General features: G+C 47.1%; 1 protein-coding gene across 4 annotated transcripts; it reads left to right on the top strand.

Moving 5' to 3' along the window:
• The first annotated feature begins 518 nt into the window (after positions 1–518).
• LOC101068385 (sorting nexin-16-like) lies at positions 519–9,180 on the top strand. Of its 4 annotated transcripts, XM_029831917.1 has the most exons (9): positions 1,073–1,265; positions 1,423–1,906; positions 2,011–2,097; positions 3,147–3,295; positions 3,556–3,625; positions 4,089–4,225; positions 6,284–6,400; positions 7,138–7,167; positions 7,834–9,180. In XM_029831917.1, the coding sequence occupies exons 1-8, from the start codon at positions 1,243–1,245 to the stop codon at positions 7,154–7,156; spliced, it is 1,086 nt and encodes a 361-aa protein (XP_029687777.1). In that variant the 5' UTR covers positions 1,073–1,242; the 3' UTR covers positions 7,157–7,167; positions 7,834–9,180. The 4 variants fall into 4 exon arrangements, with proteins under 4 accessions (XP_029687779.1, XP_029687776.1, XP_029687775.1 ...); XM_029831919.1 differs by lacking the exons at positions 1,073–1,265; positions 7,138–7,167 and adding an exon at positions 519–759; XM_029831916.1 differs by lacking the exon at positions 7,138–7,167 and having other exon boundaries at positions 1,070–1,265; positions 8,499–9,180.
• Positions 9,181–10,580: the final 1,400 nt, after the last annotated feature.

Below are 10,580 nucleotides of genomic sequence, written 5' to 3' on the forward strand. Positions count from 1 at the left end.
ATTTAATCAAACGGTGACAGGCAGGAGGAAATATTGATAATATGGGAAAGAGCTGTTTCCTTCTGTTTCACAGTGTTCCAGCTGATCCCTGTCTACAATGGAATGGCTACAGTGGTGCAAAAATGGAAAATATTATATGTGTTGTATGCTTCAATCACTGAACATAATGCAAAAGATTATCAGCAGACATTTCAGGGTTATGCATTACTTCAGAGGGCATAATGACGGGACTGCTGCTGCTATAGAAAACAAAAGTTGCACCAACTTCACGAACCAGGAACCAACAAAAGAACAGGTTTATCTGGCGGATGTTGTCCTCATGCCTGTTGCTAATCTTTGTGTTTGGAAATATCAGCTGTTTGCTTGATAGTGGTGTTATTTTAGCTGATGATTTTATTGAATATATTCCTTTGTAATGCATACATTTAAATAGTATAGATCTAGGGGGGCTCTTTTTGTGGCGCTTGTGCGTCCTGATCATGAGCCCGCCGGTCATGAGACTCCCCATCACTACTATGGTAAAACAGCGCCCCCGCCTGGTCACACTGCAGAACCCAAGAGAGGCCAGCTAACATGAATGGAAAGGAGAAGCAAGAGAGACGTGGATAAATATCACCAAGTTAAAGATCGTTTTAAGGCGTATGGAAATTAGCTGAGAGAGAATTCTAAGCGTACTTCAGCGGGGAGTCCTTGTTATTGTGCCTCATCCTTGGTTTGCCCACGTCGGCTGCCCGTCCTAGCTTCCGAGCTAAAGTGAAGGTAATGTGATCCCGGTTTCTCTAAAGTGCTACAGAACTCGCCAGTTGTATCTCAAAAATGATTCCTGCCGCTCAATATTATCAGTGGGATGCCGAATTACGATGCAATCGAAGGACAAACAAACTGTCAATAGATACTAATGTTGAAAACGCGTCTCATTTCAAACATTAGTTAGCCGAATGTGCGCAGGGACAGTTTCATTTGAAGCTAAAGGTCGCCGAGATTTTATGACTACTTTCACTCCGGAGTGGTTACCAGCTTAGTTTGGCTGAAAAAGCGGTGCATAGTTTCGTTACAAGGTTGCATTTTCTTATCTGTCGTGACCTTCCCAACTTTGCAGTTTAACATTGAAAGAGTTGCGGGTGGATTCCTGCCAACATGTTTCAGTCGTTCCAGTTCGATCTTCCATGAAAACGACGATCCTTTCATTTTAAAACCAATATTCATTCATTCAGACGGACAGATGACGTTGAATGAACGTAGATGAGCACGGATCCTCCATCATGGTTTGTGCACATCATGTTCAGATCCTTAAATTATGGATGAAATGTAGCCCGAGTCAATAATTCAGAAGGCCTCTGAGTTGGCTTCATTTATGTCAGATTGTGTCTGTTTTACACCTCAAATAGTGCTGAAAATATTGTTTGTCTCTTTAAAATCCAGCCCCCCAGGTTCCTCCTGCACCCCTGAGACACCCAGGTGTATCTCGGTGGTGGTCATAGTTGGTGGTGCAGCAGCTGGGATGGCGTCGCCCTTCGTGCCTGTCCCCGTGCCCATGGACAAGACCTTGTCCGGAGGTAGCGGCAAAGTCAGACGGCCTCAGCGCGCCTCGTCGCTGGGCAGCGTCTCCGGCAGCCCGTCCTCTTCGCCCATCGCCAGAGCAGCCCGGGAGGACCACGGCGGTGGATGTGGGGCTTTTCTGCGCCAGTCCCGCTCCACGGGCCGAGGCAGCCGCAGCAGGACGCCACCGCCCCCCCAAAGCCACGTGACACGGGCCAGGGTGAACGGGGTTACGGAGCCGTCTGTGGAGTACTCCAGCTGTCCTCGGTCCATTTCAGAACCAGTGAGGAGTCGGCACGAGGAGGAAAGGCCAATCACCCCCACTCTGCTGGGGTACGAGGTGATGGAGGAGAGAGCCAAATTCACGGTATGATGTCATCGTACACGTCGAAGAGGAGTTTGATGTGATCGTTACGCGTCTGTGTGTGAAGATACAGTAACCTGAAGATTTGCTGCGTTGTCTCCTCACAGGTGTTTAAGGTCCTGGTCAGAAAGACGCCAGACGAGAGCTGGGTTGTTTTTAGGAGGTACACAGACTTCTCCAGACTCAACGATAAGGTGCGTCGTCCGTCCGTCCGTCCGTCCGTCCGTCCGGGCAGCCTGACCCACCGTCCCTGTGGCCTGTCTCAAAGCTTCCTTTGTCATCTATTTGCAGACACACTCATGTGCTCAGCACGCTGTGCTTTATTTTTGAGCGCACAGTATCATAGATCAGAGCTGCACAAAGATGCTCTCTGTTTCCAAATGACCCACGGGCTGGAGACAGTGAGGGGAAACAGAGGACCAGTCAGGACACTATGGACATGTAGCATAGCATGTGAAGGAGGATGTGGAACAGACGGAAAGTGCTGCAAACTATTAAAGTTACCCTAGAAAGAATCTACGGGTCCAACTTCTGAATACACCTCCTAGCTTAACTTTGGAGTTAACCACAAAGTCTTTGCTTAGCAGACACGGCAACGCAACGGCTGTTTGTCCCGCTCTGTCTTCTGCGCTGTCTTCATCTGTCCACACAGATGTTTGACCTTTTCCATGTGAACAGGGAATCTTTCGTGAATTCTCGTTCCTGGCACACGTAATGGAGGAGGGGTTCTCCATAGAAGGGGTTCTGTTCTCCCGCAGGAAACCGGAGGAAGTGCAGGATGAAGAGCAAGAAGCAGCATCCTGTTGTTGCTGCTCATCAGCTGTCCAACAGGCTGAAAGGCCGGCTGGACCGTTGGTCTGGAGGCGGTGCGCCGCCTCTGTGGGCCAGGAAACAGACGCAGACATGGCGGGAACGAAGCCCCTGCCTCCCTGCTGTCAGGCTTCTTCACCTGCTTTCAGGATGTCTCAAATCAGTTTGATCTGGATGAACCCAGAAATGCAGATGAGTAACTTCCTGCAGAGACAAACGGCACGAGACAGTAACAGATTAACTCAGGCCGTCGGGACTATTTAGCAAAACACGGGCAGGTTTTAGTCACTAGTCCAGAGGTTGGCTGATGTGGGCTGAAGTTTTCATGTCATGTCTTTATTAGATCCGGTTATTCCGGTTGATCACAAGTCTGATGAACCAGAGCGCCGCCGCGTGTTTAATCTTGTGGCTCTGAACGTGGCGTGTGTTGCAGCTGAAGGACATGTTCCCCGGGTTTCGCCTGTCCCTTCCGCCGAAGCGCTGGTTCAAAGACAACTACGACAGCAGCTTCCTGGAGGACCGACAGCTGGGTCTGCAGGCCTTTTTACAGAACCTGATTGCACATAAGGACATCTCCCACTGGTACGTCCCTGAGCCCTCCCTGGCAGTTTTGAGTCCCGGTGGTGCTGCACCACAGTGGTCTGCACAGGAAGAGACGGATGTCTTCACTGTCTCTGGTCTCCAGCGTAATATCACGGGACATTAGATAGAAACCCAGTGTGAAAACGGTTTGTCACCAGTGTGTGTTCGTCCTTGCTTGCCTCCACTCTCTGCACCAACAACAACGTCCAGGTTTGATCTCAGCATCTTGCTGGGACTGACCAGTTGTTTGTCTTTGGCAGCCTGGCGGTGAGGGAGTTTTTGTGCCTGGATGACCCTCCTGGACCTTTTGACAGTCTGGAAGAGAGCCGGGTGAGTATGTACAAGCGCTGATGTTCCCACAGCAGCGTCGTCAGCCTGAGGCTGGCGAGACAAACACTATGAACATAAATGTTCCGCTACGTGCAATGAGGCTTTTGCTCCTTTATGCAACATTTATACACTTTCTGCTCATCGCAGCAGATCCGAGACGCATCGAGTTCAGTAGCCAACAGCCATTTATTAGCTTGTGACCCAGGCTTCCGTGCCTGAGGTAGCGATGGCTTTCTGTGATGCAACAGACAAAATCAAACAGCAGCAGCAGCTGGACCTCAGCTTGGCTCCCATCAAGTCCCTTAAGGGCTGTTATTAGGCTCAGGATTAACCCGGTCACCTTTCCTGCCACTAGGAAACGTGTTGATCGTTGACAGCTGCTGCCTCCTGTTTGGCTCACGGAAGAGCGGCTGGACGAAGCTCTGCTGTTCTCCTTCACCTCTGTGATGTCCGTTCTCCGCAGGCGTTCTGCGAGACGCTGGAGGAGAGCAATTGTCGCCTCCAGAAGGAGCTGCTGGAGAAGCAGAAGGAGATCGACCACTTGAAAATGAGGCTGGAGGAGCGGGAGCAGGCCATCCTGCTGCTGGAGAAGCATGTGAAGTGAGACCACACCTCTACATCCTTCCTGTTAACGTTCTTGTGATGGCAAAAAGGAGAACATGCCAGATTTTCCACCTTTAATGTCAACTACAATGGGCAAATTCAGTGGGCATTCCAAAGAACTGGCGTCCTCGTCTTCTGGGATTTAGCTGCCTGCTTTGTGTAGAGTTGACTGATGTTTGAAGTGTCCACACCTCCTCCACCCCGACTAACGTCTCAGTCTCATGAAGAACCGTGACAGCTGTTCGTTTCCCTGAGGTGGGCGGAACAACAACAATGCTGGTCCGGACGTGAGAAAGTCCAGAACTCCTGTATGAGCCAACCTTTCCAGCTCTATTAAACCTCTCCGCACCTACAGAAAACATCACCTTTGACCTTTCCTGCTTTAACTGCTCCCATCACACCCACTCAGATTCTATCCAGTCTCACCGGGGTTCTCGGGCACCAGGCGAGATCAAAGTTACAGTGCCTTGCGAAAGTATTCGGCCCCCTTGAACCTTGCAACCTTTCGCCACATTTCAGGCTTCAAACATGAAGATATCAAATTTAAATTTTTTGTCAAGAAACAACAACAAGTGGGACACAATCGTGAAGTGGAACGAAATTTATTGAATAATTTAAACTTTTTTAACAAATAAAACACTGAAAAGTGGGGCGTGCAATATTATTCGGCCCCCTTGCGTTAATACTTTGTAGCGCCACCTTTTGCTCCAATTACAGCTGCAGGGCGCTTGGGGTAAGTTTCTATCAGTTTTGCACATCGAGAGACTGAAATTCTCGCCCATTCTTCCTTGCAAAACAGCTCGAGCTCAGCGAGGTTGGATGGAGAGCGTTTGTGAACAGCAGTCTTCAGCTCTTTCCACAGATTCTCGATTGGATTCAGGTCTGGACTTTGACTTGGCCATTCTAACACCTGGATACGTTTATTTGTGAACCATTCCAGTGTAGATTTGGCTTTATGTTTTGGATCATTGTCCTGTTGGAAGATAAATCTCCGTCCCAGTCTCAGGTCTTGTGCAGACTCCAACAGGTTTTCTTCCAGAATGGTCCTGTATTTGGCTCCATCCATCTTCCCATCAATCGTAACCATCTTCCCTGTCCCTGCTGAAGAAAAGCAGGCCCAACATATCGTTTTGCATTGTGGCCAAAAAGCTCGATTTTGGTTTCATCTGACCAGAGCACCTTCTTCCACATGTTTGGTGTGTCTCCCAGGTGGCGTGTGGCAAACTTTAAACGAGACTTTTTATGGATATCTTTGAGAAATGGCTTTCTTCTTGCCACTCTTCCATAAAGGCCAGATTTGTGCAGTGTGCGACTGATTGTTGTCCTATGGACAGACTCTCCCACCTCAGCTGTAGATCTCTGCAGTTCATCCAGAGTGATCATGGGCCTCTTGGCTGCATCTCTGATCAGTTTTCTCCTTGTTCGAGATGAAAGTTTGGAGGGACGGCCGGGTCTTGGTAGATTTGCAGTGGTCTGATACTCCTTCCATTTCAATATGATTGCTTGCACAGTGCTCCGTGAGATGTTTAAAGCTTGGGAAATCTTTTTGTATCCAAATCCGGCTTTAAACTTCTCCACAACAGTATCTCGGACCTGCCTGGTGTGTTCCTTGGTCTTCATGATGGTCTCTGCGCTTTAAACAGAAGCCTGAGACTATCACAGAGCAGGTGGATTCTATTTATCATCATCAGTCATTTAGGACAACATTGGATCATTCAGAGATCCTCACTGAACTTCTGGAGTGAGTTTGCTGCACTGAAAGTAAAGGGGCCGAATAATATTGCACGCCCCACTTTTCAGTTTTTCATTTGTTAAAAAAGTTTAAATTTCGTTCCACTTCACGATTGTGTCCCACCTGTTGTTGTTTCTTGACAAAAAATTTAAATTTGATATCTTTATGTTTGAAGCCTGAAATGTGGCGAAAGGTTGCAAGGTTCAAGGGGGCCGAATACTTTCGCAAGGCACGGTATGCTGCTCATGTGGAGCACACTTGATTCAATAAGTGTGTGTGTGTGCGTGTGTGTGTGCGTGTGTGCGTGTGTGTGTGTTTTGCAGCGGTGAGAACGTGAGTCCAGGTTCTACATGTGGTCTGTCAGGTCCAGGCAGTGAGAGCAGTGTGGATGTGGAATCATCTGCTGCTGAGGCTGACCAGGATATGGCCGACGACACTGGGTAAAACACACACACACACACACACACACACACACACACACACACACACACACACACACACACACGCTCTCTACAGTAGGATTCAAACAGGCCTCCTCCGTGCAGCTGAAGATTCTTGTGGCTGTTTCTAACCACGACAGTAAACTTCAGCTATAAAAGTCAAATGAGGTTTTTAAAAACTCCTTTTTAATATTTGAGAACAACACCGAACAAAGGACAGGATGCCTGGCTGATCCTCCAAAGGAACCGCGTTGATGGGGCATTATGGGGGATTTTCCAGCCTCGGCCTGTGTTTCCTAATCAAACCAGACAAAGATGCAGCGGTCTAAACTGGCTCAGATCAGCTTTCCTCCCCTTCACACATGGTTTCACTCACATCTCACTTTATTGCAGGTTTCATCAAAGTTTGTCAGGGCTGCAGATTGTGCACCAGAGCCGACCCTGCCGGCGTTGTCTGTTCCTTCATGGGCTCGGAAGTTCTTACTGTGACTCTGAACGCGTCAAAACCTTCAGAAATGGTTTTGCATCCCGGCCTGATGACGTGATCGAGTCGGATCTGTAATTATTGTTCTTTATGCACCAGCTCAGGACACGATCGGCCCACGTATTAAACGGACTGCATCTCGCCATTAGTGATTCTTGACAGAGGATTTTTCTGTGATTCTTTTCTTGCTTTTTCCTGATTTTGAGTTCTTTTGAAATGACGCCTTCCTTCTTTCTCCCTCTACGTCTCACAGCAGCGCTGCCCCAATCTGAAAGCGTGCCAGGTATTTGACAGAGAAGCTCGGGAAGCTGCAAGCTCTTTCTGCTCAGTAACACGCACCCCCTGTTAGTTAGCTGCTGTCCCCCTCTCAGCGGAAATGTGCCGTTTGATGCTATCAAGGTGCTTCAAACCAGACTGATGTGATGTGGAAAACCGGGCGCTCACGTGCGCAGGCGCTTCCTGTGCATGAGCTGCCTGTGTCGCGTCCATATTCACCTGAAATAATCAGATCTGGTTTTAAAATCCTTGAGGTCAGAAGGTGAGGCTCAGTTCACTTTCTCCTGTCACACACAGTGGTGGCACATCGGTCGGTCTTGAACTAATCGGTCCTGCCTGCACTGATGTGACCATCTGAAACTGGACTGTCCCCGACCCAGTGTGTGTTCCCTACATGTGATTAACGGGCTGGTTTTGGCACATGGATGCTGTTTGTCCCACTGGGTGTGGGTTTTTTCCAGGATTTCAGGGCTTCATCCTTACTCTCCTCTAAAGCTAACACCGTTTGGATGCCTCCCTGTGTGCGTGTGTGTGTGTGTGTGTGTGTGTGTTGACTGGTTTATTTCCGGCTGCATTAACGTCTCTGCTAAACACCCTCTGTGCATTCAGGGGTGTGGAGGTGTGATGTTCTGCTGGCTACAACGCTGAAAACTCACATCTGCTCTCTGTGTAGTGACAGATGTGAGATCCTGCCAGTGCCAGCGTCCGCCTGTTGGTGTGGGCCGTCCCTCAGCGTCTCCCCCCCGGTCATCCAAGTCACCCAGTCCTTCCATCGGAAGCGGGAACAGTAAAGCCAAGCGCTGATCCTCCTCGCCGTGCATATGTTTTGCTCTTTTTCCATTTAATTTAACCCATGCTTCTGCTGCTGGGCGTGAGACAGCTGTTGACACCTGTTTAGATCAGTGCTCATGGACACGCATGGAACTCGATACTGTGCCTGTTGGGCTATTTGATCTGGCACATATGGAAGATTCATTGCTGGAGAATCTCTGTAACTTCTTATGGGAATTATGGCTGGAATTTCAAAAGATAATCCAGATGTTGGGGTGTGGTGGGGCCTTACCTTTGTACCTCCATATATATATCCAAACAAAATCATCAAGATCCTGAAAAAAGGGGTCAAAGAACAGATAGTTAATTTGATCTCAGCGGTTTGTGTAGACGGAACAGCGCCACCATGTGGCACCTGAGTTGTTTGGACATGAACTGTCATGCTAATGCTGAAACCTTGAAAATTTCCAGCTGTTTGGGAGCTGTGTGATTGACACCTAAAACCTGATACGGCAGAGTTAAGTAAAGGGAGTGGGTCTGATGGGAGGTTCTGCTTAATTCTTTCAGCATGTTATCACCAACCCATCCTGGGATCATCTCACACTCCTGAGAACAGTGACAGCAGTGCCATTTGCTGTTTCCAGACCTGGACCATCCTTAAAAGCCATATTTCGGAGGTCTATGAAGTACCGGTGCATCGGACCGACTGGTCTCACCCTCTGAAAACAAGTTGGCTACTGCTGAATCATCTCAAACCAGGCCTGAGTGAAGGTCATGTGATGCACTTTATGGATCCCAATGTTTGCTAAGGAATTTTACTACTTCATTTGATCCAGCGATGTGCCTTTTCACTCACTGTCATTGGCCCTCGTGGACCTGTGTGATAAATGTATATGAACTTGCTTTACCCCCCCCCACTTCATCTTATTGTAAGTGCCTTGAAAAACATTGTCTTTCTTTGGTGTTTAGATGCTTTATAAAAGTGTTTGTCCTGAAACGCTCGCAGGACGTTCAAAACTAGGACGTATGTTGCTGCGCAGGTTTGACTGATGTCTTCATATAAAAGCCCATTTCAAGGATTCACACTGAGAACTGAATTGTAAATAATTTTCTTATGGCTATGATTTGGCATCACCATAAATGTTCATATTTAGAAGCATAATTCACTCTCACCTGGTCTGGAACTGAAAAAGATTGAATTGTATGGTAATATTTAATTGAATGATATTAAAATGCATCTTTCCTTAAAGTCTGTGAGTCTGTCAGTTCTGAGTCCTACAGAGTTACAAATATTAAGTGTGTAGCTTCAAACTGACCAAATATGCCTGCACAGCTTTATTTTGTTGTCTCCCCCAAGCTAAAACTCTTTAAAAACCCCAAATATGATTAAAACAATGGAACGTTTTGTCAAGAACATTAGTTTGAGCAGTAAAAACGTTACAAGGTTTGTACTTTTTACAGGCTTTTCTCATACAGATATTAATGAAGGAGTAATTAGGTCAGTGGTCTACAAAAAAAAGCTTTAATAACAGGTCAGAGCCACAGCAGCAGCCCAACTAAAACTGTTTAATGAGTAAAACTTGAAATTCCTAAAAGAATTATTAAATCTCTGCCAGAAATATAATAAAGGCTGTGGTCTGTTCTCTAGGTGTATTTAAAATTTTGGTTTGTAACATTTTAATGCCAGCACAACACGTCCTCTCTTAGGACCCTAAGCCTGGAAGAATGAAGGAGTAATCTTCCAGCTCTGCACCATCCCAGCATAAACACATCCTGGCATCTGCCCCTCCAACCAACCAAAGCCACTCAAAAGTTTAATGGCTCTGCTTCTGCCCCTTCCTCATTCTCACAATTTCTGCAGCGTGACCTCAAATGGTTCACCTTGACCTTAACGTTCCAAATTCACCCCAGGGGTTGATCAGGGTCAAACCCTGCTAGTTAGCATTAGCAGTGATCCATTGTGCTTTACTGTCGTATGTCGTATGCTCCTCCATCCTATAATTAGGGGTGAAGCAGCAGCACATCACTCATTTGCCTTTAATTTGGGCTTATTTTGGATGACAGCTCAGCATTTACATGTTCTTAAACAAGGTTTAGCTAAGACCGGAGCGTCTAAGTCACTGAGCAAAACAACTGCGTAGCTATAAAATCAACCCTACAAACTCGAAAAGAGGCTTTGACTTTACCATAAAATGGCCTGAGAAGAGCTCACTAAAGAGTTCCAGGTGCAACAGCACAGTGTTCTTCAGGGATGAGAGAGAAGCCTTCAACGTGCGCTGTAGGATAGTTGGTCTCAAATCTGGCGGGGCTGTGGGTTGAAAAAAATTGACCTGTAAAACATATGAAAGGACCCCAAGGAACTTTAGACCGAACCCATGAGAGTTGTAATGGACATAACGACTCTTGTCAGATGAGAGCTGGAATGAAAGGAATAAATCATAGTGTCAGTCCCCACCCAACTGTATACTACAACCAGATGGTATGTGCTTTATCACTCCACAAGCTAGCTAACAAATATGGAGAAAATGGTAGAACAATGAGAGAACTAGATTAAACTCTGACCTTTGGACAACCAGCAGGACAGCTTGGGAACACCATTTAAATTAAAATTTACCAATGAGGATATACACCAGTTCTTCTGTATAGCCT

The sequence above is a fragment of the Takifugu rubripes genome, unplaced genomic scaffold (assembly GCF_901000725.2).
Source record: "Takifugu rubripes unplaced genomic scaffold, fTakRub1.2, whole genome shotgun sequence".
In the NCBI taxonomy this organism is placed as follows: Eukaryota; Metazoa; Chordata; class Actinopteri; order Tetraodontiformes; family Tetraodontidae; genus Takifugu; species Takifugu rubripes.